Below are 27,573 nucleotides of genomic sequence, written 5' to 3'. Positions count from 1 at the left end.
CTCTGTGCTCCTTTTCTCCAAACTAATTTTCCAGGTATTACAATGAGCAAATAGTGGTAGCCTTTAAGTTGCTCAGCTGTGCTCTGTAAATAGACACACTAAGGCAAATCTAATCCCAACCTCAGAAGCAATTGGCAGCACTTGAAATTGAAGCTCTTCTCTTTTTCCCATCCTTTCTGTTCTACTACTACAAAATTAAGGCATTAATGACATTATTTAGGGTAATTTGAGTGTATTCAGAGATCTCTGATGGTCACTGTTCTCAATTCTTGCAGTCTGTAGTAACATCTAAGGATTGCTACTTTGCTAAAAAGATTGCTTCTAATAAAAAATGTAGGGTGGGGAAAGAGAAGGCCCCGTCGTAGGTGTTTTCTTTGCCTTTTCTCCTATAATTCTTAGGATATCCTGATAAGTTAGGTATCATTATCCCAATTTTATAAAAAAATCTTTACAAAGAGGACAATAGATTTAAAATCATAAACAGTGGTCAGAATTTGAACCCAGGTCCCTTGACCTCATCGACTGCTCTCTTTCTATTATAGTCTGGAGTCAGATTTTAAGTTGTACAAATTCATTTTCTGTATTTGCTCTTCCCTCCTTCCCACCTACCCTTAAACTGAAGGATATTGTGAACATTTTATAAGTAAAAAAGTTCATATAAATTCAGTTTGATAGAGTTCTTTCAAGCCATATGGGCGGTGTTTGGTCAATTCTTGGAGGACATTCCCAATTTGATAATAGCCAGAAATAATAAAATATCCTTCTAAAACGTAAGCAATAACTCTTACTAAATGGCAAAATTGTTTTTTTAAAAAAGCCTTGAAAAATGCAAACAAATAGAAAAACAGTGGCACAAAAAAAATATATATATATATATATTTTTGCCTATGTTCAGGTAGCATAGTCTATAGTTCAGCATAGTCTGTATCCAGGATATAGAAAGACACTGGAGATACTAATAGTATTTTTTTTTTAGCAATGAGATTGCATTTAAATAAAACAAACTGGTCCCAAATATTAAATCATGAGTGTATGTTTTTTGGTTCTGAACAGTATATTAAGACTAAGTGACCAAAAGCAAGTGCAAGGTGTTCTAAGTCTCCCGTTGAGTATTATTTTTGTAGCTCGAGCAGCTGTTTCCCCCCACCCTACTGTTTGGTAGTCATTTGACTTGATGTCACCTGCTTACAGAGAAAACAGACTGAAAACAAAATAAACAAAAACCACCCAATGTTATTTAGTATTTAGTAGCTGGAATTTCTGTTTCTTTTTCTTGTGTTTCCCCTGTCTCCTTCCTTTTTTCTTAAAGGAAGAAAGCTCTGTGGTGAGGTGGAATGAGGAAGAGCACTTGAGTAAGAGAAACCTGGGTCTGATGCTGTCTCACCACGTACAGTAACTCTGTGGTCCTGAGCAGCGACTTCCAGCCTTTAAGTTCTAGTTTCCTTATTGATAAACACCCCTTGCAGGGCAGTCGTGAAGCGAAGTGTTCACTCAACTAAAATGTGTGACTGATAAAGGCAGAGGCACTGTGGGAAATAGCAAGCGATAATTACTTTTATTATAATTAATAATAAGGCTGACCTAGGGATTAAGATAAGCAGTTGCGTGAAAAACACGTTGCTCTATTTTACCGACAAACATTTGCAGTTGAGAAAACTGAGAATTATATCTATTGATAGTCAGGTAAGATATGACCTTCAGTAGAAGACCTCCCTGTAATGTAAAATAGAAGTCTTACTCAAAGAATCAAGGTAAAAAATTAGAAATAATGAGAGTTCATCAAAAGAACTGTGTATATATCTCCAAAGAACTAAGTATTTCTAGCTAATACTAATTAGAGGAGATAATGAGAAAAAAATCACACTAACCACTACTGCCTCTACTACCACAAATGATAAAAGGTTTAGGAATAACCTAATCAAGGTATATATGAAACTCCTGTAGATCTATTTTTACATCATGAAATTTTGCTGAGGGATATACAGGAAGACTGAATACATGGAGAGGCACACCCATGTTCACAGGTAGAAAAATGGAATATTGTAAAGCGACCAGTTCTTGATACACTAATTTGTAGAATAAGTGGAATTAATGGGAAAAATACAACATCTTTTTTGGAGGAAATGTGGCAGTAGAGTTCAGATAGAAACATAACTAACAAGAACTAGAAGAAAATGTAACGAGCAGCAATCCATTAGTGAAACATGTTATAAAGATGCAGTCACTAAAACTTTTTTTTTCTTGCTATACTGGTACAAGAATAGATCAAGTTAATAAATCAGAAACAGATTGTGATGTGAAAAAAATGTTAGTATGCCATATAAAAAGGGCCACAGTTTATTTAACAATTCACCAGTTGACATTTAGGTAATTTTTAGTTGTTAGTGATTATGAATAAAACTGTTGTAAACATTCAGTTATACTTACCTGCGAACAGAAGTTCTCATTTTTCTTGGGTAAATGTCTGGGATTAGAAATGCTGGGTCATATGGTAGGTATAAATTTAAATTCATAAGAAACCACCAGATTGTTTTCTAAGCATTCCTGTTAGGAACTCAGAAGAGTTCTAGTTGCTCAGCACTGTTAACAGCACCAGTTATTTAAAATTTAACCATTCTGTTAACGGTGTAGTAGTATATCATTATGGTTTCAGTTTGCATTTTCCTTTTTTTTTTTTTTTAAAGATTTTATTTATTCATGAGAGACAGAGAGACAGAGAGGTAGAGACACAGGCAGAGGGAGAAGCAGGCTCCATGCAGGGAGCCCGACGCGGGACTGGATCCCGGGTCTCCAGGATCAGGCCCCGGGCTGAAGGCAGCACTAAACTGCCGAGCCACCGGGGCTGCCCATCAGTTTGCATTTTCCTAATAAAAGATGTTGAGCATCTTTTCAAGTGTCTATTTGTCATACATACACATTCTTTGGTGAAGTATCTGTCCAGACCTTTCCCTTGTTTTAAAATTGTAGTTTTGGGGATCCCTGGGTGGCTCAGCGGTTTAGCGCCTGCCTTTGGCCCAGGGCGCGATCCTGGAGTCCCGGGATCGAGCCCCACATCAGGCTCCCAGCATGGAGCCTGCTTCTCCCTCCTCCTGTGTCTCTGCCTCTCTCTCTCTCTCTGTCTATGATAAATAAATAAATAAATAAATAAATAAATAAATAAATAAATCTTAAAAAAAATAAAAAATAAAATTGTAGTTTTTTTTTACTGTTAAGTGCTGAGAGTTCTTTGTATATTCTTGACACAAGTCCTTTGGCAGAAATGTGATTTGCAAATATTCTCCTAGTTCATGGCTGTGTTTTCATTCTCTTAGTAGTTTTGTAAAGTGCAAAAGTTTTAAATTGGAATAAAGTCCATTTTATAAATTTTCCTTTTATGGATTTTGCTTTAGGTGTTGTATCTAGAAGTCCTTTGCCCAGTCCAAGGCCAGTCACATTTTCTCCCATGTTTTCCTCTAGAGGTATTTGTAGCTTTACATTTTACATTTGAGGCCATGAACTATTTTGAATTAGGTTTTTTAACAAGGTGTGAGGTTAGGCCAAAATTCAGGTTTTTTGCATGGGGACACACAACTGTTCCAACACCATTTATTGAAAAAAAAAATATCCTTTTCCCGTGAATTCCTTTTATACCTTGCCAAAAATTAGTTGATAATATTTATGAGGATCAATTCCTGGGCTGTTTAGTTCCATTGACCTTTGCATCTTTTCTTTCAACAACAACACATTGTCTTGATCATTGCAGCTTTAAAGTTAAGTTTTGGAATGAGTTACTGAAAGTCTTCCAACTTTATTCTTCATTCAAGTTTCTTTACTTTTTCTTATTTATCTTAGAGTCAGCCTGTGAATACCTACCAAAAGATCCTGATGGGATTTTGACTGGGGTTCACTGAATCTGCAGATTTAGTTGATATGTTGTGTCTATTTATTCAGGTCTTTTTTGAATATTTTTTTTCCAGTGTCTTATAGTTTTTTTATTTTTTATTTTTTTTTGTCTTATAGTTTTAGCATAAAGATCATGTATATATTATGGTAGCTTTATCTATATTTCATATAGACAGGTGACAAGAACTATCCACATTTTATAGATTGACACCCTGAACCTCAGAGCAGTGAGACTTATTGAAGGTTACAGAGCTGGTAAATGATCAGCAAACTCTGGTTGTAAGATGTCCTGGGCCTTGGGGCGCCCGGGGGGCTCAGTGGTTGAGCATCTCCCTTTGGCTCAGGTCGTGATCCTGGGTCCTGGGATCGAGTCCCGCCTCGGGCTCCCTGCACGGAGCCAGCTTTTCCCTCTGCCTGTGTCTCTGCCTCTCTCTGTGTCTCTCATGAATGAATAAATATAATCTTCAAAAAAAAAAAAAAAAAAGATGTCGTGGGTCTGTCTAGTGTTTTGGGTTTTTTTTTTTTTCTTCTTCTACTTTTATAGTCAGAAGTTTCTTATAGTGAAAAGACCATGGATTTTGGAGTTCTTCAGTTTGAGTTGCAATCTGTCCTCCTGTACCGGTTAGTTGTATGGTTGTTGCAATTCTCTGAGATGTCCGTTTGTCCTTCAAGGCACCTACCTCACAGGACTGTGGTGAAGACTGAGGGGTGTGTACCTGTGACGTTTTCAGTGTGATGTTGGAGATACACGTGGTGTATGCTCAGTAACCGGTCCTATCATCTTGGTTATTATTAGTAGTGAAAGCTGGTTGTTACAGTTTTTCCCAGAACTTGTCATTTTGTCTCATTAATTAGATGAATTGTCTTTGAATTGTGGAAAATTGGCAGCGAGCCAGGGACGAGCAACAAGAACATGGCCCTTAAGTGTGAGGCAGAAAAATTTCTACGACACCCATGTCTTTGTTACCCACTTTTTTTTTTTTTCATGCATCTACCGTAAAGTAGAAGAAATGTTTGGGGACAGTGAATTGTGACTGGGAGTTTTAATGGATACATTTTTATTTTAAAAGGTAAAGCTTAACGCTTTTCTTTAAAAGCAGTGGCTTTACGGGAGCCTGGGTGGCTCAGTCAGTTAAGCATCTGCCTTCAGCTCGGGTCGGGATCTCAGGGTCCTGGGATCCAGCCCCACATCCTGCTCAGCGGGGAGTCTGCTTCTCCTTCTCCCTCTGCCTTCTCCCCCTGCTTATGCTTTCTCTCTCTGTGTCAAATAAATAAAATCTTAAAAAAAATAAAAGTAGTGGCTTTAAAACTTTCCACATTTCTGTGAAGTCTGCTTTAATGCAAGAAACTCATCAGCTTTCATACTGGGTTTCCCGGTTTTGCAAAGATTTGTGACCCTACCCTGGCATAACATAAATGTGAAATGTAATTTGAGTATCAGTGTTATGCTAGAGTAAGACCTTTTATAAAAATAAAAATTCTGTGTTGACAGTTCCTTTTCTCTAGAATGAAGCCCTTTCCAAGATTCCTTTACTCTAAACCTACAAAGATGGATATGGGCCTAATAAAAAGTACATTTTGAAATAGGTATACCATATACTTAGGAAATCAGGCCTGGAGTCAAGACAGTATTATTATATGTTGTTGTTGCTGTATTCTTTTGATGTATAGGCAGAAGTTTGAATTAAATATTCCTACGGTTGATTCTGACAGTCATTTTTAAAATTTCTTTTCAATTTGAAAATCGAGAGATATTATTTTTGTAGATATTATCTTAGATTTGTGGAAAAGACAGACCAGACACATTCAAAATGGTTACACATACGTTACTTCCCTGGTGTTTGTTTAAATAGAGTACAGTTTTTAATGATGGATCTCAATGGAACAGAAACAGTTGTGTATGCAAAGGGATGGGAATCCTATATACTTTTATTTTTTTCTTCTTCTCCTTCATTCTACATAAGAGCAATTACAACCAAGTTGGAGCCAAAAGCAATTACAACTTAAGTTGGAGCCAAAGGAAAAAAGAAAAGATTCTACTTCTTTTAGTTAAATAACATTTCATTTATTTATTTTATTGTTTTTTTAAGAGAGAAAGCACACTCCCATGTTCAGGAACTGGGGAAGGGGGGGGGCAAGGGGAAGGGAAAGAAGGAGAGGGAGGGAGTGAATCTCAAGCAGGCTACACTGTAGCTCCATTGCACGACCCTGAGATCACAACTTGAGCCCAAATCAAGAGTTGGTTGCTTAACCAACTGAGCCACCCAGGTATCCCCAGTTAAATAGTGTTTTAAACCCTAAAATGTCCCACAGATTTTTGTGCAGTAACCAACTGAAGTATTCATCAATTCTTGCTATTTTAATTGTAACACTAGCTTTGCAAAAGACTTCAGTTATTAGGTGGGTCCCCTGTGACTTTAGTGTCACACAGTCCAGCTAGAGTAATTGCTTGTAGGACACCAAAGCTCTCTTCTTGCAAAATCTAAGGATATAGTTTAAGAAAAAAAAAAAAAAAAAAAAAAGGAACATGGTCTAGCAAAACCTCATTGCTTTTTTCTTTTAATATTTTGTTTATTTTAAAATTTATATCCAATATAATTTACTCATATTGTATTCAATTCTATTAATGTTTTAAATTTTGGTTATAAGATTGAGTACTAAGCCTTGATAGATTTTAAATACATGTCTCCTAGCTTTTTGCTTCTTTGACATTGAACAGAAGATGCGTTAACAAATATTATAGTACATTTTTGTATGTCTTCTGAATATGGGGAAGAATGAAAAGCTTTGGAATAGCCTAGAGCAGTTTTAAAAAAATATTCTTAATTTTTTTATTCTTTTGAAATCTGAAGATACTGAAAGCAAGAGTGAAATCATTGTTGAAGGAACAAAAAGGAGTCAGAAATTTAGTTTTGCAAAGGTATTTTCACAATTTTGCAAGAGGCTATAAACCGAATTCCAGTCTATATTCCTGAACCAGATTCCTGTGAGTGCTCTGTGTTAGTTATATTTACAAGTATTTTTCCAGTATCTATACATAAATGCAATACTTATTTTGTAATCAATTTAGTTCAGCAATAATGCTCTTATCAATTAACAGTCTTTGTTCTATGACATTTGCATCATGAATTGACAGGGGACATAATTTTTTCATTTTCTTATTTCACATCTTTCATTTACTGCTTTTATAGTTCTTTTTTTATCTGCAAAAGGCTAACACACTATTGTACCAAATTGCTTGAGTTTCCAGACATCATAGTTAATTACAGTACTCAGAAAGGACTTCAAAAAGAGGCAGAGAGACAGAGATCACAGTTAATATTTTTCTAAAAACTACCATCAAAGTAGTTGCAGTTACCAAAACACAATGAAAATTCTCTAGAGGATATGATGGATGTTTTACTGAAGTGGTTCAAAGCTGAACTTTAGTATGTGCAAGGAGACAGTCTCTTACCAGTACAGGTGTTTGTGCACAGAGAGTCAGGGAGCTATGGGACTTCTAAGCAAAGTTACTCTATATTTGTTTTTCATTGCTGAAAATGTTCATCTCTTGACCCCTTGGTGAGGAATGTTTGAAAAAGTTCAATATTTGATTTAAATGCAATGATTGCTTTGGGTACTTTTACCACAAAATCATCACGTAAGTTCAAGTTCTCAGAGAAAAATCCCGAGTTACTGTCTCTCCTCCGGGCCTCTATATTTCTATTTTCAAACAGTTTGGCACCAGATTTTAGTTTCTTTTTCTTCTTTAGGCATCAACTCAGTGCTGTTCAAAGTATTTCATTGCTCTTCAGAAGCCAAACAAAAAAGAAAAAATATTGCCAAAGACTGCCATCTCTCTCCTAACATTTATGATACTTTTCTCTAATTATTTCTCTATAGAGCTTTCCCAAGAGTCACAGGACATTGAGAAAAAACCCACAGCTCCAATGACGGAGAATTTACTTCATATGTACTCTTAGGCAACCAAAGGAGATTTCTGGCATTTCATCCAGACTTGTCCGTGATTAGTTTTTGTGTCCTCTTCGTACTGTTCCATTCCCATCAACATCCATCCTGGTGACTTACCATCTGTCATGTCACTGACTCCTTTGTGCTGCTTTGTTGTCTAAGAGTCTACCTCATTAAGAAGTCCGCCCTTCGTCTCTTGTTCTTGGCTATGGGTCCTTCCCACTGCTTCTGTCAATCGAAATTCCTTTCTTCTTTCTCATATTGCCCACCTCCTAGTAAACTGCATTGTTTCTGCATTAACTCCTGTCTGGCTCTATATGAATGTCAAGAACCGTGAAGACTCTGAGCTTTTACTCTATTTACAAGCTAACAAGTTATCCTGACACAATGTATTGCAGATTCGTGGTGCTTTACGTTTATTACTGTTTCTCATACTATTCATTTAACTTGGATCATTTCATTTGAGGTCAATCCCTGGGATAGGGCCTCAGATTCTGAGCTCCAAACAGAAGAAATGCACGTGTTCCCTGGCATTTGGTATGCTTTGCTTTAACTTCTTTTCCTTTGGTTAATTTGAGGAAGAATGTTAATGTGTTAGTGCATTTTGTCTTCATAAATCAACCCCCTTTCTGGGGCCGTCTCTCTTGCTGAATTTTTTGCCAGGTATTCCACTACTGTTAGGACGATTCATACAAGGGACATATAATCAAATAAATGCTCTTTTTTGTCCTCTCTAAAACCACATACTCAACCCTTTTGTGTTCATCATTGTATTCGTAGGTACCTATAGCGGTAATATGTGGAGCCCAGGATACATAGGATACCTCTCATTTTCTTCCTAGATAACTACAACTTGGATTTTTGAATGTTGGGACACTAATTTTATTTCCTAAATATTGTCAAAAACTGCCATAGTAATAAGCCCAATCGTAGGCTTTCTTGTCCACAGGGTACAACAAAGCTGTGTTCTATGAATCTGACATCTGACTTGTGTTTCTGTTATTTTATCTAGCATCTCCTTCCAGCTATTGTATTACATATTGCAGCACTCTGACCTACCTCTAGCTCAGGTGTTGGGGCTGAGTATAATAGGTACTGTATTATGCCCTGTTTATAGGCAAGAAAAGGAAGGCACAAGGTTAGTTAACTTGTCTAAGTCCATAAAGTTCGTAAATGAGAGAGCTAGATTTAAACCTATAGTTGTCTGCCTCTGTAGTCTGTACTCATAACTGCTTCACTTTACTGCCTCTTCAAATTATTGGCATATAAGAGTTATAGGTAGGAGATGTTCTTTTTAGATTCACACCAGGGGTAATAAGAGTTTGTGGAGGAGTAAGTTTCAGCTGCTCCCTGAAATAGGGAATAGGTTTGAATATGTGGAGAGTGGAGAGCATTTCAAGGAAGACACAATGAGCAAAGGTCCAAAGATTAGGCTAAAAATATGTTCAGAGGATATTGAAAAGATTAGCTTGGCTCCATAACAGTAATAAATAGCTAGTGAACTTGATTAGTACTGAAGTTTCCCCATTAGAACTTTACTGGAAAAAAAAAAAAAAAGGTTTTTCCTCAAAATTTATAGATTATTTTCTTTTTTAAAAAAGATTTTATTTATTTATTCATGAGAGAGAGACTGGCAGAGACACAGGCAGAGGGAGAAGCAGGCTCCATGCAGGGAGCCCGACGTGGGACTCGATCCCGGGACTCTGGGATCACGCCCTGGGCTGAAGGCAGGCACTAAACCACTGAGCCACCCAGGGATCCCCTGATTATTTTCTTTAAAAAAAAAAAAAAACCCATCTCATTGATTGGGAACACTGATTCAGGTTTCAGATAGAAGTACATTAGCAAGGAAGTAATAGAATAAAATTCTCGGCCTTAGACTTTTTTCTTAACCTATTCACTGTTTTGAGCTGGGTCTGCCCACACTAGCATAGTCGGTTAGTTTAACTTGTGATGAAACTGGTCCGGCAGGAGGAATTGGATGTATGTTGAAATTCTTCCAGATTTGGAAGGAAAATGTTATTTTAAGTGTTCTGGTCATTTTTGGTGGAGTGAAGGTCTTACCATGAAGTTGTCATTGGCAGGTTTGCAGGCCACTAAATGTGGCTTCCTTATTTACAAAAACTACACATACACACACAGATACACACCAGACACTAGAAATAAAGTGAAAACAAGTAACTCTGAAAGAAATGTCACGGTTACATAGCCTAGTAAAACAAGACAGTTGCCTGGGAGGGGAAACTGATACCTTTCCTAAGTTTGGGGCTGAAGAAATCTTAAATTCTTCTCTGGGATTTTTTTTTTTTTTTTTCTTCTCTGGGATTTTTAACTAATTCACCACCCACTCTTGGATTAGGCATAAAGCAAATCACTCACCAGCATATGTATATTCATTCATCTGTCTTACGTATTAGAAGAGATGGAGAGAACAAGGAGAGAAGCCGACCCCAAAGTTTAGGAACTGATGAAGAGTGGGAGGTACGGCGTTGGTATGGGTGCGGCCACGTGGGAATTCTCTGTGGAATCCTTTACTTTGACTGGTGTGGATAAGCTGCTTGTGATGACATTAGATTTTCATTTCCTTTTCCAGACTAGAGGAGCAGAAGCCTTTATAACTTTCTCTTAAGACCCTGGATTTGCAGTTATTCAGTAACTTTTAAAAAATCATCAAAAATGACATTAAAGATAATTTTTTCCAAGCTAAATAGTAATCCATGTAACGCCGTTTCATATAGTTCCTTACCTACTCAGAAGTGTAATTTGTACCATTGATTCTTTTTTTTTGGGAGGGGGAGCTTATTAAACCTAGGTTTGTAGCTGTTTTGGAATTAGGGCTATTCCTAAACTGTGTACAAGATTTTATTTTATCTGCAGTTGACTTTGCTCATTTTTGACATGCTCACAAAATCCTGTGTTGATACTATGTCCAACCATGTTGAAAATGCCTTCTTGGTAAAATGAATGTAAACAATAGCAAAAACCAAATTTGAGTTGACCTTTAAATATATCTACACTTAAAGGCTAAAGCCAAGGACTTTAAAGTATTTTCATCCAAAGAACTCTTTGAAATGTAGCTAAAGGAAAGTTTATTTTCTAGATCTTGTAACCTAGGGGATAGATTCAAACTGTGATTGGTTTTAGCCCACCGATCAGGATGACTGTGTAAACTTTCTCATCTAGGATTTATTGTTCATCCTTTCCTTACCTTAAAGATTCAAGTCTCCATGAATTCCTTCCTGGGAAGAGCATATTAGCTTCTGATTCCAGCTGTAGCACAATTTTTTCTGACTAGTGTGAGTTACCACAGTAAACCATTGGAGCCTTAGGCTTTTGCTGCTCTACAGTGGGACTATTTATTATTTAACACGTTGCCATTGCCAACCTCTGCTCTCCCTGCCATGCAGGTAAGCACAGGCCCTGCCTTTAGAGGTTTCCAGTCCTGAAAAACTGAATATTGAAGTGTAGGGTAGGGCGAGAATATAAAGAGTACTGGCAAGGGCATTGAGAATGTTAGCTTTATATTTATGAATGATGTATAGTTTTACCTACTTTATACATTTCCCATCTTAAATAAAATAAACGGGACGGAAAGTGAATTTGAACCAGAATTAATTTTATCCATCCTTACAAAATTGTCATCAACACTTATTAGGAAAAATACAATAGGGTTCATTTTATTAAGAAAACATTAAATCTTGGTTAATAATGTCTCTTTCCTTCTTGCCTTCCTAGAATATGCATGTAACTGCTCTGTGGTGGGAAGCCTGGATGTGAATCGCTGCAACCAGACCACAGGGCAATGTGAGTGTCAGCCGCATTATCAAGGGCTTCGCTGTGACAGCTGCAGGGAGGGCTTTTACCTGAATCTCACTTCTGGGCTCTGTCTACCATGTGACTGTAATCCATACGGAGCCCTCAGCACGATCTGCAGCAGGTAAGCAGCAGAGGGTGGAGCGGATGTTATTTTATCAAGGAAAAAAAAAAGACTCTTGTTCTCAAGGACCAGAGTGGTTTAAATAAATAAATGGGAAAAGGGGCATAGATTTATAAAATATTTCATATACTTTTATTTTTCTCCTTTTGTATATTATATTTAATGTCAAAATGAAAAAGCCTCTAATTTACTAATTTGGTTCTATAAAAGCTCCTGGGTCACCATTTTTGTTTTGTGATAATTTCTCTAATTTCATGGAAAAAAATTATTGAGAAAGCAGTCTCCTTTCTGGAAGTGATAACTTCTGGCATTTCCAGTGGAAATGTTCTTGTTATGTTTATTCACATGCCATTGGAGTTTCGGGAAACTTACCCTTTGCTTTATTTTTTCTCTTATCCAAATGCCGGAACTGTTTCTTTGCATATCTCAGGCTTAAAGTCAGTAATATCCTAATTTCTCTAACTAGTGGGGAAAAGACTGGTTTGATTAAATAGGAATTGTCTGGAAATTATCTTTAAATTAGTATGTTATTTGGAGGCGATTTAATATAGCCAAACAGTGTCCCACCATCTGAGGATTTCCCTTCTACTACATTGAAAGTAATTATTCTTTAACCTCGTATGAGGCAGCTAGCTCTTTATGGACCCCAAATCAAAAAGCTGAAGAGACAGTGTTATGTAATGAACACAAGCTTTACAATCAGGCTAGCCTGGATGTAGATCCAAGATCTGTTGCCACTTAGGAAATTTGTGCTTTCAGCAAGTTACTTCATTTCCCTGAGTCTCAGTTTCTCCTCTAGGTTGTTATGAAGGTGAAATGAATAGATGCATGTAAAATGCCTAGCACACATTCTGGTTTCTTTTAATTTCGAAGGAACACTATTAGCTTAAATGAGGGATTATTTTTTTTTTTAATTTAAAAAAATTATTTATTTATTTATGATAGTCACACACAGAGAGAGGCAGAGACACAGGCAGAGGGAGAAGCAGGCTCCATGCACCGGGAGCCCGACGCGGGACTCGATCCCGGGTCTCCAGGATCGCGCCCTGGGCCAAAGGCAGGCGCCAAACTGCTGTGCCACCCAGGGTTCCCTATTTTTAAAGAACTTTTAGCTCCTTGGCAGAAAAATTTCTTCATGCTCAGCAGTAGTTACCTTGGATGCTTTATAAATCATACTGTACTCATGATACACAGTATTGTATGATATTGTACCTCTATTAAAAATATGGATATGAACTTGATTAATAAGTTTATGATTTCAGATGCAACAATAATGCTTATGATGGTTGGTATTTCAAAATAGCTATGTGTTGTAATCTTTCCAACTCTTTTTACATGGGTTTTTAAATCACAGGGATACTTAGTGGCCGAGGAAGAATTCCTAATTAGAATTCCAAGCCCAGTGTCCTTATCATCATGCCGTAGAGCTTCTATAATGAGAAAACTGATAATCATTCTGTTATTTGAGGCTGAGAATATAGTAGTTACTTATCATTGCTCCCTTTGCTCCCCTGCTCCCCTAAAAACATGCTTGCACAAGACGTCCTGAGAAGGCTCGACTTTCTTACCATTTTCAAAGATGAGATTTGGAGAAGTTTGTTCATTCTAATATCTAATGGCATGACTACTGCTTTAGAATAAGATTCTGCAAACACATTTTTTCTTGAGCACTTTGGAGAGATAAAACAGTGTTTACTTCTGGGCCAAACTGCTTTATTAGAGGAGAAAGAAATAAGGGGAGCACTGAGAGAGAGTTTTAAAAGCTGGAGAAAAGGGAAAAACATTAATTATAAAATTCATGTAATACCTTAGTGTTTCCAATGATCTTTTATAAATTATTTCTTTTTTTAAAGATTTATTTATTTAAGAGAGAAAGAGAGGGAGAGCATGCATGTGAGTGGGGAGAAGAGCAGAGGGAGAACATCTTTGAGCAGACTCCCTGCTGAGTGCTGAGCTCAAGGGGGGGGCTCCATCCCATGATCCATGAGATCTTGACCTGAGCTGAAACCAAGAGTCAGACACTTAAGCGACTGAGCCACCCAGGCACCCCTATAAATTATTTCTGATTCCCGCCCCCCCCCCCAACAGTTAACGTCGTTAAGTGACACAGGCTTAAACACTGTTCTGAAAATAGGTCGCAACTAGAGAGTAGTGGAAAAGGCATTGGACTAGTAACTCAAAGATCCAGGGCAGGGGTCTGTAAACTACAGCCCTGAACCAAATCTAACCCACTGCCTGTTTTTGTAAATAAGGTATCCTTGGAACACAGGTGCACTCATCTATTTACATATTACCTATGACTGCTTTTGTGCTATAGTAACAGAGTTGATTAGTTGCAACAGAGACCCTATGGCCTGCAAACCTAAAATACTGTCTGGCTCTTTAAGAAAAAGTTTGCCAGCTCCTGGTTTGGGGTTCCAGTCCTGGTAGATCTTGCAGGGCAACCATGTAGCCCTTTGGGAAAGTCACTTTACTTTTTTTTAAGCACTTGTCTTTTAATTTGTGAAGTGGCAGTAATAATCCATATCCTGTTTCTCTCCTGTATAGAGTTGTTTTGTCTTAATGATCAAACAAGAAAATGCATGTGTAAATTTTTACAATCTATACTTTCTAGATAAACAATAAAAATAATTCTAGAAACCATTTTTTGAGCATGTACTATATGCTAGGTCACTGTGTTAACTGCTTTATATGCATTATCTCATGTAAGTCTTAAAAAAACTCCCTTGAGGAGAGCCCTGTTATTTTCCTACTTTGAACATGAGAATTTTGATGTTTCGAGGGAATAGTAAACCTGCGTAACTTTACACACTAAAGCTACCATCAACCCAGTTGAACAAATGTAATAAGCCAGTGCTTAACTCTGTGAAGCAGAATGACTTCACAATTACACAATTGTTTTTCTTAGTAGAAAGCCTCTTAGTATTTAACCCAAATACCTTAGGATGTTCTTATCTCTCAGTTCAATGTGTTTTGGCCAATGGTTATATAAGAAAAATTTGTATTTATATTCCGGAAACTCAGTAATACCATATACAGCATTTTAAAGTAACATGTGGGAAGTCTTGTGTTAAATTCCAATTGTAATGAGTGTAATGTCACAATCACAAGTAAACAATTTGTAAAGTGTACCACATGTCAACAAAGAGGATGTGCAGCATGTTACTGCGTATTAGGCAACTGGTAACAAGCTTGGGAATTGCTGTTGATCAGGAAGTGATTTTGTAAGCATTTTGCATCCTTACAGGGGAGTTTGCTACTTATTTATAGGTGCTTTACTGTGTTTTAGTTACATTTTAAGAAGTTGGTTAGTAGTTTTGGGTTGATATGTAATGAATTAAAATTTACAATTACAATTTATAATAATTTTCACTTGAAATATTGGAAAGTAGGTGTTTTTTGGCATTTCTTGTAAGAATATATGATTTTCAGTAATGGATGATTGATGTTAAGCAGGAGGTGGAAGATACCTGTGTTATTATTACTTAATCTGTATGGACTGTTTTTTCTGTGTACCTGATGGGTTGGTTCTATTGTCCTTAGTAGGTCTTTTTTTTTTTTTTTTTGGATGAGTAACGTAATTTTAGAATAACTGCATACAGTCAAAGTATGTTGATTTCTCACATCTTTACCATCATCTTCCAACTGACATCTGAAAGGACCTTGCTTCCCTGCAGCCCTTAAAAGTCATGCCTGTTTCCTCTCTCTCACTCCTCTTATTTCTGGACCTGGAGTCGGAATAGATGACCTTCCTTGCTCCTCATTGCCACTTCCAGAGTGCTCTCCTTTCTCCCTTTCTAAACACGTTGCCTCCGAAGCTCATAGCAACAGAGCATGCTGTTCACCCTCTGTGTTGCTGTCCCCCTACGGGGTACTACCCCTAATGTCTCGCACATGGCTCACTGTTGTCTTTCTGCCACCACATCTGTCAAAATCCTGGTTGATTGAGGTGTCTCTAGATGATCTCAACAATGTTTGGCCTTTCCATTTTTCCACCTCTCTTCCAATTAGCATTCCTCCTTGCTTCCACGAAGCTTTATTTGTTTTACTTGCCCTATTTCTTGATTGCCTATGGCCTTAAAGATAGGTATGTTAATTTTTTGAGGTAAGTCCATTATCCTTTCCTAAGAGTTACTGCAGAGTAATATTTTAATTAAAAAAATTTTAACAATGTTTTTCAGAATGTCAGGCAATTTTTCAGAACAAACAGCACATCATTGAAGTCCTTTAAAAACCTGTACTCAAAGGAAGTCTTTAGAAGGAAAGCTCAGGAGCTCTAAACCTAGCTGTAAACATTGCATTTCTTGCTACCAGAAAGGAAGTTAAATTGACATAAGCCCAGAAGAACAGAAATGGGAAGTTGCAGGACTATGTACTTTGGCAAGAACATGTGGGTAAAATATGAGGAAACACCTCTGTGTTCTGCTCTGCTATAAATTATATATGAGTTAAGAAAAAAGGAAATTGTAGGCAAGTAGTGTATGTGCAGTAGAAAGGAAGTAAAATCTGAAATTAGTGACTTTGATTCTATTCTTGGTTTAGGCATTCACTAACTACATGACCTTCATTGAGATATCTGACCTCAAAAAAAAAAAAAAAGATATCTGACTTCTCTGAGCCTCAGTGTTTTCATCTGTAAAATAATATATGCGACATGAAGGATTTTTGTGAGACTTACTTTGTGTCTATGTGTCCACTTACATTGTGCCTGGCACATAGATTCACCTCAAAACTCCCTAGAGGTTGAATCTTTTTTTTTTTTTTTTTTTTTAATGTGAAGACTAGAATTGGTGACTCACCAGAGAGGAGGATCAAGTCCACCTGTCTTGTGCATGAGGAGGGATTGGGTGTTTGTTTTTGTTGGTAGGCTAAAGAAGAAATTGTTCGTTTTAACAGGAAAAAAAGTTTATTTTCTTCCATTTTCACATATTAAACCTCTTAAAATTGGACAATCTACATATATATATATCTATACATATATATATCTATATATATATAGAGATTTTTTTTTTTTTAAGAGAGAGAGCATGAGTGGGGAAGGACAGAGGGAGAGGAAGAGAAAGAATCTTAAATAGGCTCCATGTCAAGCTTGGAGCCCAAATGAGGGCTCGATCTTACAACCTGAAATCGTGACTTGAGCTGAAATCAGAGTTGATTGCTTAACCAACTGAGCCACCCAGATGCCCCAATGATGTATATTTTTTAATAATAATAATGATAGTTAAAGTTAATCAAATACACACTGGGCACTATCCTAAGCCCTTTCTTTGCATGTAGTACTTGATTTAATCCCTACATCAGCCATATCAGGTAGGCACTATTATAATAATTCTCATTTGCACAAGAAAAAAATTGGAAGTTAGGCAAATTGCCTAACTTACGATGTAATGACCAGTAAGTAAAAGCATTGGGATTGAAACATTTGCAACTTGGATCTAGAGTTTGGGATATATTAGATTATAGAATTGGTGACTCACAAAGAGGAGCAAAAATTTTGGAGTAAAACAATATTGCTTTTGCTCTTATCTAGAAACCTATAATCTACACTGGACTAAAGGGCATAAAACTATTAGAAGCCAATACAAAACAGTTTTTTTTTTTTTTTTCCAAAAACAGTTTTTAAATATATGCTTAGGGATGCCTGGTGGCTCAGTGGTTGGGCATTTGCCTTCGGCTCCGGGCATGACCCCGAGGTCCTGGAATCAAGTCCCACACCGGGCTCCCTGCATGGAACCTGCTTCTCCCTCTGCCTGTGACCCTGCCTCTCTCTCTCTCTCTCTCTCTCTCTGTCTGTCTCTCATGAATAAATAAAGTCTTTTAAAAAAACTTCTTTAAAAAATAGATATATGCTGAATTTCTAAGTAGAATAGTTTAGAGTGGGAAAATAATAAACTGAAGTAATAAGGAAAAAGGCTTTTCAGAGGAGGTGGGAACTGAGATGAGCCTTCTCAGTTATGATTTGGGAAGGGCTGAGAAGAAGACCTTATCGGAAGGAAGAAAAACATGCAAATTCAAGTGCATTTCCTAAGATTATACAAGGAGGTAAGAAATCTGATCTAACACCTCTTTAAATTCTTTTTCTGTTTCCACTTCCCTGTTCTCTTTTTAGGTATAAATAGAAGTAGAAAAGTGGACTCAATTCTATCCTGATTCTCTTGGACATCTAATGGTCATGGAACAAACATCTGGCTTTTAAAAAATTCATCTCCCTATTCTTTATGCTCCTATATTTTCAGTGGGAGTTGCCCTAATGAGGGTAGAACTTGGCTACGGGAGCCAGATGTGGGTTGAGCAATGTCTTTATGTGCAAACACAGAGTCCTTTATGTACTGACAGATGGCCACCCCCTCACAGCACCATTGGTGTTCCAACCTGTTTAATTGGGAAAGAGTTGGTCTATAATGTTTTAACTTTTCATTTTTTGCTTTTGCAATGCATTTTTAATGTTTTCCTGATTTATATTTGGACATATGTTTAATAAGTGGATGGAGAAATCAGATAACATTTTATCTCAGAAATCAGCTTGCTTAGTGAGAGCCTGAAGCTCTTACTACAGCCCTTAAAATATTGTCAGGACTGGTTTTATATTTAGGCAATTATATACCGATTTGAGTTTTTTTAATGCATTCATAGTACGTTAGTATGCAAGGTGCATCATTTTAGACTCTATAAGATAACAAACAAGTTCTATAGTGGTGTAATGTCCTTTTACGTAAAATCTGTGGTTGCTGCTGTACAGTGAGTGTATGTTGAAATATTTATTATTTTGCATTTTAATTATGGGAATATGCCCCAGGACAGAGGGCAGAATTTTACTCGTGAAGTCAAATTATAATGAAATAAATGTCAAATAGAAAGATGGCAATCCTCTGAGGCTCACGTTCACATGGGGCTCAGAAAATCATCACTTGTGTCATAATTGGGAGTAACAGCTGCTTGTGTAAACTCTTCTTTATTACTCTGCATATAATTCTGGGAGATCAAGAAAAAGTTATTTGATTACGAGAAATAATTAACAATTGAGAAAAGCTGTGTCATTTTTATTCACTCATCTCATTTAATAAAGGCATTGCATCTGCCAGCTATGTGTCCGAAGACATTATCAGTGGAGGCTAGAAATGTAAACAAAATATGAGTATTCACAAAGTGCACAGGAGATTCAGGGAAGTCTTAAGAGCCAAAGTTGCATCTAAATTGAGACCCGAAAGATGAGTAGAAATTCATAGGAAAGAACAAGCCATCTTCAGTAGAATGCAAGTGCCTCATTATTTCTCAAAGGCAAGAATGCCTGTTAGTGATGGAGAGGAAGGGTTGAAGGAGAGTGGGCAATGATAAGAGATGAGACTTTTTTCTGTTTACTGTTGTATCTCTAACACCTAAAACAGTGCCTGGCACAAAATAGAGTCAGTAAATCCTTGATGAATGAATAGAATGAATGAATGAAGAATAAACAGAGCCCGACTATAAAGGGCCTAATTTTGTCCATTGAAGGGATGCAAATTTTATCCATTGGAGAATACAGAATAAGGAGTGATATTGGATTTGCTTTTAAGAAAAATCACTCTGTCAGAAGTCTGGTAGATGGAGAGAGTGTGCTCAGGGAAGATCAGTGGTGAGAAGGCTTATTGCAACAATCCATTCAAGACACGTTAAAGGCCTGACCTGAGACACTGGCATGGGCATTGGCAATGGTGCAAGAGAAGAGGGAACCGATATAAGAGGTTTTTGTAGAATAAAATGTACGGGGCTAAGTGGTTGTTTGTATGTATGAAGTAAGGGGGAGAGACAGAGATGACTCCTGTGTTTCTTTCTGGCTTGGGCACAGGAGTAAGGAGATAGTCCATTAACTAGTAAAAGAATACAGGTAAATAAGCAAGTTGGAGGGAGATGATGATGTTAGGTTTCAAACATGTTCATTTTGAAGTGATTGTGAAATATTCAAATAGAAATTTCTGATAGTTGCATACACATTGTGTGCCAAACTCAAGAAATCTTTTAGCATATTCTTATGCTATTTCTTAGGAAAGTAAAACAAAGCCTTATAGCTTTGGCTTTATTTAAAAATAATTTTATTCTATGCCCCAGTTATCATTCTTGCATTTGTACCAGTCTCTAGTTTAAATTATTATTTTTATTTACTTCTATAGTTTTTCTGTGAAGGTAGAATTTTAAAAGGTAGCCATCTTAGTCAAAAGCAAGTAATTGATCTCAGCCTTTATCCTAGTGTGATTACTTTGTTTCAATAAATGTTCGTACAGTACCTATGGTTTGTGTTAGAAGATACTTTAAGCACATTACACCAAGTATCATGTTAAGTTCATGTAAAATAAATTAGACTATAATTTGAACATTAATAAATGGCCAGACAAGGACTTATTCAGAAAAAGGCACCAAGTGCATTAAGTATAAATAATGTATGTTTAGACGGCTCTGTGTTTTTCAGTACACTTCAATCTTAAATCCTCCATTCAATACAGGACATGCTCTGTCCTCCTGGTCTTCTAATTATTAACTAGATAACAGCTGTAGTCAAATGAATGAAAAAAAAAAAACCCACATCTTTCTTCTAGTTATTGGTGACCTTTGAGAACATTAACATGTCACAGTGAATTGATATAGTTGCTGTTGATCAAACATGGTCCTTTCCCTAAGCCATGTTGCAGGTTCTTCTACTTGTTTATTTTATTAAGCCACTTTTATGCTAGTTTGGGGTTTTTAAAGAAATATTTTAAAGTTAAATTTTTGTTAATGATGATATTAAAAGGTCATTTATTTTGCTTCTGCTGAGAGACTCCTCCAAATATGTAGTTGTATATATGCCAATAATACAAATAATCATGTTCATATAAATTGTGGTATTTGGTATCAAGGTATTTATTTAGTTAACAAAGTATGTGCAGGATATTTGAATAGACCTTGTGGGGAATAGAAGATTAATAAGACAATGGGTCTTATCCCAAAGGAGCATCTGGTCTGGTAAGGACACTAAAAAAATGTATATAAATATTTATAATGTGAAGTACAAATTCGCTGACATCATAAACTATAAAGATAAAATGTTAAGGGGATGAAGAATCTGGGAGATCTCATTGAAATGATTTCATTGAAGAAATAGGTTTTGACCTCAGTTTCGAAGATAGGAAAGGATTAGGCTTACAGAAGTGAACAAGGTGGGAAAGGATGTTATAGAACAGGAAAGAGCAAGATTAATGTCCCAGAGATGTGCTTACACAGGATGTAAGGTGGAAGGGAGGTGGGGGCAGAAGAGATAAATCTGGCAAGTCCTGTTGGGGTCAGGTCACAGAGGGCCTCCAGGGCCAGACAAATGATTTGGCTTTTATTCATGAAGCAGTCTTTAAGCAGAAATAATATCGGCACTGTGTCCTAGCAGTAGTAGAATGGATGGATATAAGTAGGGGGGGGGGATTAGAGGCAGAATGATAACCGGTGAGGGCCAAATTTAGGGTAATAATTTGGGACAACAGAGAGAATAATGAGAGTGGACGATAGTGAAAATGGTGATATGCCCCGTGATAGCAGGGTTTCTGTGCATAATTCTCTACCAAGCTCTGACTTTTGCACAACTACACAGATCTAAACGTGGTTTGTATTTCTCTGTTGAATTTAAGGACTCGCTCAGTCCCAGGGTTTCTTCTCAGGCCCACACTCAATGCCTGTGTTCCCCTTCTGCCTTTGTTGCAGGCCGCAGAGACCGAATCTGCTTCCCTACATGCTTCAGTGGTTGCTGCCACCCGCTGCATTGCATGGAATTTAGATTCCCCGCTGAGCCTTGCTGCTGAGTGTCAAGCAGGGTCCCCACATGCATGTTCTTTCTGTGTTGCCAAAAATAAATCCAAGGGCCCTTTACCTTTTGAGACTTTAAAAAACTATTAATCTTTGTAGAGAGGCCTGTGGGGGTAGCGAATATAATAGATATGGGGGAAGTTGAATGGTTATATAAATGACAGACTTTTCCACAAACAAGGTTCAGATATAGGCATAAACCTCTTTTATTTTTCCAGTTACTTACCCTAGCACTCATGCCTCAATAGCAACCTGTTTCCCTTTGAGGCAACCCATTCTCCAACAATTAATTACTCATTTTCCAGTGACACTAGGAGTTAGTCCTCTGATGCTGAGTGTCAAGGGAACATGATTCTGAACAGTTCACTGCCGTTACTGTCTCTCACTCCTGTAGGGCATGGCCAGGTTGAACAGCCTGACCGATGAGGCTTGCTCACTACCATAGTGATGCTTTCACTGGTCCAGATCCTTGAAGAGGCAGCAGTGATTCTTTGAGGGAGGATGAACCCACTCCTCAGTGCCAAGTTCTTTCAAGGATGCTCTTAATTAGGGTTCCAGAGTTCTAGGTCTTAACAATCAGCTCCTTCAGTTTATACATGCAGCTGTGTCCTAGTGTGCAGGCCGGCTCCAAGAGTTCCAGTTGAGGACATTTTGTAGAATGTTTCACTTAACCCCAAATCCCCCTCTTTCCCCGATAAAAAAAAGTTGTTGCTAGGGATGCCTGAGTGGCTCAGTCTGCTTAAGCATCTGCCTTTGGCTCAGGGCATGATCTCTTGTCCTGCATTGGGCTCCCTGCTCAGTGGGGAGCCTACTTCCCCTCTCCTCTGCTGCTCCCCTTGCTCATGCCCTCTCTCTCAAATAAATAAATAAATACAAATCTTTAAAAAAGTTCTTGCTAAGCCTTTCTCTTAGGACAGTGGGGGCTATTCACTCCGTACTTAACACAACTAAGAGAAGCCTAAACAAGAGATTCTTCACCCAGCCGGGAGAATCTGCTTCAAGATTATTTTCTGCCCCTGTCCAAAGGGCAAAGCAATTGGAAACTTCTCTTGCTGAAGAAGAAAGAAACCACAATTTAATCTCCAGTTAAGCATCTCTTGGATAGGAGATTTCACTACACATAAGAAGTGTAAAAATCTTGTAAACACATCATGTTTTTCTGCTCTAAAAATTGACTTCTTTCTCAGATGAAAATACCTCACAGGTTGGCAAATAATAGTAACATTATTACTACCACCATGAACCCCGGAATGAACAGTGTTAACATTTATTGAATGTTTGCTCTGTGCCCGGCTAAGTGCTTTATATGTGCTAACTTGTAAGGATAAAATAACAACTGACTGAAGTGCTAGGAGTCTCATTTTACAGAAGAAGAAACAGACTTGAGTAATTTGCTCCAAAATAGACAACTAGTAGTGGCAGAAATAGGCTCAAACCAATACCCCTCTGACTATACTTCCTTTCTTTTATTATTTGAGAGTTTATTGAGTGGCTGAACCTCTGCTTGTTTTATAAATAAGCCTGATAACCATCCTAAGTTTAGCTACCGTATAGATTCCTAGCACGGAAGCTTGTCATTTGAGTGCCCAAGATAACATCCATCAGCAAGAAGTCATGTACCCCCTAATATGATGCAGTGAATGAGAAAGGCGTGTTACCTCTGTGATAGTCTTCACTAAAATTCATAATCTCAGTCAAATTATGACAAGACATCAGACAAACCCAAATTGAAGAACATTTTAGAAAATAACCAGTACTCTTCAAAAGCTTCAAGGTTATAAAAGACAAGGAAAAACCAAGAAACTGTCAGATTGGAGGAGGCTGAAGAGACATGACCAGTAAACAAATATAAGGCGATAGTTCACATTGGTTCCTGGCACAGAAAAGGGACATTAATATAAAAATTAGGGAATCTGATAATGTTAGAGTACAGTTAACAGTATTATAGCAATATTAATTTTCAGTTTTGATGAATATACCATGGTTATATAAGAAATTAACCTTAGGGGAAGTTGGGTAAATAATATAACAAGAACCCTCTGTACCATCTTTACACTTTAAAAAAAAGATCTAATATTATATACAAGTAAAAAGTTAATAGAATTGTTATTTAGAGCAGTCAAAGGAATCGGATAGTATAATTGTCTTGTGATAAAGGCATAGTTAGTTGGTCGTAGTGATAATTCTTAACCTTAGGTCCAGAAGAGGAATCAGAGTAAGGAAATTAACTTTGCTTGCATGAAGATCTGCCACTTTAGATGTATGACATTGAGGTTAGAATATATAATCAAATTCATAGCCCGTTTTAATGTTTTAAATATATTTTTTCTCTAAAGTTTTAAAAGAAGAGCTTCTAAACCTTATGCTAGAAGACTTAGGCTGAAATAGAAGGATGCTTGTTCCCACAGAGAAGGCTTTGTCTTCCCCTGTGTCCCCTGAAAGAAAATTAAATCAGCATGACTTGTTCCATCTCAGAGGGTTTTTTTTTTTTTTTATAGCTAGAAATATGTTTCTAGAGGGTAGAGGAAATATGGGACTATTCATCTTTTTTCTCCTTGGATTTGACTTCCACTCAAAATATCTAAATTTGCAATCCCAGAGAGAGATCTTGAAGTTTCTCTAGATTTCCTATAAAAAGGCTATAAGAGCTTTAGCCATGATTATTTTGATATTCGAAGTATATAGGGTTAATTAAAAAATTGTCAATTCCATTATTATGGGTTTTTACATATTAAATGAATTCTGTGGTATGATATAGTCCATGTGTTTTTTTTTTTTAAGATTTTATTTATTTACTCATGAGACACACACACACAGAGAGGCAGAGACCCAGGCAGAGGGAGAAGCAGGCTCCATGCAGGGAGCCCGACATGGGACTCGATCCTGGGTCTCCAGGATCACGCCCTGGACTGAAGGCAGTGCTAAACTGCTGAGCCACCCGGGCTGCCCTAAACCTCTATTCTTGATGTTTTACACATATAACCTCTGACTTCTCAGAGCAACTTGGCTATCTTGCTCTTAGAAGCTGAGTTACTTAGCAATATGGTGTAATTAATAAGTGGCAGAGCTTATATTTGAGCCCGGGTCTCTCTGACTCCAAGGCTCTCCCCACTGTACCCTAAAATAGAATGGGCAAGATAAGATATGGCAGTGTGAGTCTCAGTGCAAGTATAGGTCTAGGTATGGGTGAGCATGATTCATCGACATAAGGAGTGGCCCATGGAGACATAGATCTAGAAGTCAGATCTGGGGTACAAAGAAGTTAAGTATTGTATAGAAAAAGGCAGCATGAAGTATTGAGAGCATCCATAGAGAATCATTTGAAAGGCAGGAATTAGGACATTATAAATATCAAAGTTGAGTCTACTTGACTTTCTGGGGCTTAAATGGCAGATATTTGACATATGGGAGATCTGAAAGCAAGTGTTATGAACCTACTCATTGAGGTGGAAATTGGGGATGCAGGACCACTAGGACCAGGAGGGAGGCATCAAGAAATTAGGGACAATAGTTGTAATCCAGCCATTGAGAATACGGGGGACTAAGGTTAAAAAAAAAAAAAAAAACAACAACAACAACAACAACTAGTAGCGAATGAAACTTAATGACAGTTCACTAAGGGTGATTGCTTTGAGTGCCCTCTTCTTAGGTCAGAATTGATACCAATTAAGGGGTAAACACTAAGCTCAGAGTTGGGTATGAAGTAACTTTACCAGTCAGGTCTAGGAACATGAAAAGTAGAGTGAAGTCAGTATAGTGACATTTTTTACAGTTAATCTAGTACAGTGATTCTTCAAGACCCACCCCCAGACCAATATCAGCATAACCTAAGAATTGGTTAGAAATGCAAATTCTTGTGCCCAATCCCAGACCAACTGAATCAGAAATTCTGAGATAAGGCCTAGCAATCCGAACCACTGATCTAGTGAACAGTATGTTGCCCCGAAAAATCTAAGGTCAGCTTATATGCAGAAGAAAACCAGAAGTAATAACAAGTAGGCTTATCTGAGGCATTCCAGTCTCTGTTCTTTGTTTATGTGAGGATTTTTTAAGCTAAAGAGGCTTTTTTAGCAAGGTCATAATAGAAAATTGGGGTTAAACAAAACAGACTTTTCTTCTGTCTTTCATTAAGTACACAGAGTTAATCTATAACATAGAGGAGAGAGAGAGAAAAAGAACAGGTATTAGTTGGCAGAAAACCTGGGTTCTAATTCTGATCTCCCTCTAGGTGTGTGACCTTGAAAATGGAGTCAGCTCATGTCATGGAAGCTCCATTGCTTGGAGATGTTGACTATCCCCAATTTGACCATATAGAGAGCTACTAATATTTGGCACTTAAATATATAGTTTTAACTAGTTTTCACAATCATTTGATAAGAGATTCTTATCTTTCAGATGTGGGAACTTAATTTGTTCAACAAACAGCTAGATAGTGGCACAGTTGATACTTACGGGTGTCATAGAATTATGGTAAGAATGAACATAACTCATGCATATATAAACCTTGTGCCATGCACTCTATAATCTCACAGTTGGGACTCAGTAATTTTAGCATTGCCCCCTGACTACTTCATTCCCTACAAGGTTTAGAAATCAAAAGCTTAGGACTTGTGTATAAAGACTTGGTCCTTAGCACTGTTAATATCAATATTTTGAATTAAACAGGTTTTTGTTTACTCATCTGGAAACCAAGGCACCATTTATGCTGTCATTTCTGTGAGAAAATGAATCCTAAACTCTAGGTACTACAAGTTAAGTTAATTTTTGGAACACGGCGTGTACACAGACCAAGTATTAATGATTACCCTTTCAGGTTAGTATCCAAAATATATAAAGAATGTATAAAACTCAACACCCAAAAGACAAATCCAATTTAAGAATGGGCAGAAGGCATGAATAGACCTTTTTCCAAGGAAGACATACAGATGGCCACCAGACACATGAAAAGATGCTCAACATCACTCATCATTAGGGAAGTACACATCAAAACTACAATAAGTTATCACCTCTTACCTGTCAGAATGGCTAAAATCAACAACACAAGAAATAACGTATTGGCAAGGATGTGGAGAAAGAATGTGCACTAGAGTAGCCACTCTGGAAAACAATATGGAGTTCCCTCAAAAAAATTAAAAATAGAACTACCTTATACTCCAGTAATTACTTTGGTATTTACCCAGAGAATACAAAAATACTAATTCAAAGGGATGCATGCATCCTGATGTTTGCAGCAGCATATCCACAACAGCCAAATTATGGAAACAGCCCAAGTATCCATTGATTGAGAATGGATAAAGGAGATGTGTGTGGTGTACACACATTTACACACACACACAATGTATGGGATATTGCTCAGCCATCATAAAGAATGAAATCTTGCCATTTGTAACGACATAGATGGAGCTAGAGTATAATGCTAAGTGAGGTGAGTCCGTCGGAGAAAGACAAATACCATATGATTTCACTCATGTGTGGAATTTAAGAAACAAAACAAATGAGCCAAGGGAGAAAAAAAGAGAGAGGCAAACCAAGACTCAGACTCTTAACTATAGAGAACAAACTGATGGTTGCCGGAGGGGAGGGAGTGGAACGGGCGATGAGTAGTAAGGAGGGCACTTGTGAGGAGCACGGGGTGTTGTATGAAGTGTTGAATCACTAAATTCTGTACCTGAAACTAATATTACACTGTATGGTAACTAACTGGAACTCCAATTAAAAAAGAATTTTTAAAAATTACCCTTTCATGAAGCAAACCTTTTACAAATGGTTACAAAAGAATACAGTGTTAATGTATTTGAGAAGCATCGTCTTTTCAGGAAGATGATGCTTTTTCTTTTTTCTCTCTTCAAAATGACTTTTAAAAAGAAGAAATCTCTATCAAATAATGGAGTAATTGTGTGGGTTTGAGTATTCCTAGAGCTGTATTTATTCCATTACAAAAAGTGAAGGAAATAAGAAATAATTTTCCTAATTGAATTGAGTTAAACCTTCTCAAGTTA

At 37.2% G+C, this 27,573-nt stretch overlaps 1 protein-coding gene across 1 annotated transcript in view; it reads left to right on the top strand.

The window, feature by feature from the left end:
• The window catches only part of MEGF9 (multiple EGF like domains 9), a 78,067-nt gene that overhangs the window by 27,084 nt on the left and 23,410 nt on the right, over positions 1–27,573 (top strand). The window contains exon 2 of the mRNA XM_038553247.1: positions 11,569–11,770. Within this exon, the coding sequence (XP_038409175.1) occupies positions 11,569–11,770 (202 nt within the window). The remainder of the gene's footprint in view (positions 1–11,568; positions 11,771–27,573) is intronic.

The sequence above is a fragment of the Canis lupus genome, chromosome 11 (assembly GCF_011100685.1).
Source record: "Canis lupus familiaris isolate Mischka breed German Shepherd chromosome 11, alternate assembly UU_Cfam_GSD_1.0, whole genome shotgun sequence".
In the NCBI taxonomy this organism is placed as follows: Eukaryota; Metazoa; Chordata; class Mammalia; order Carnivora; family Canidae; genus Canis; species Canis lupus.
This window is presented reverse-complemented; position numbering and strand designations above follow the sequence as displayed.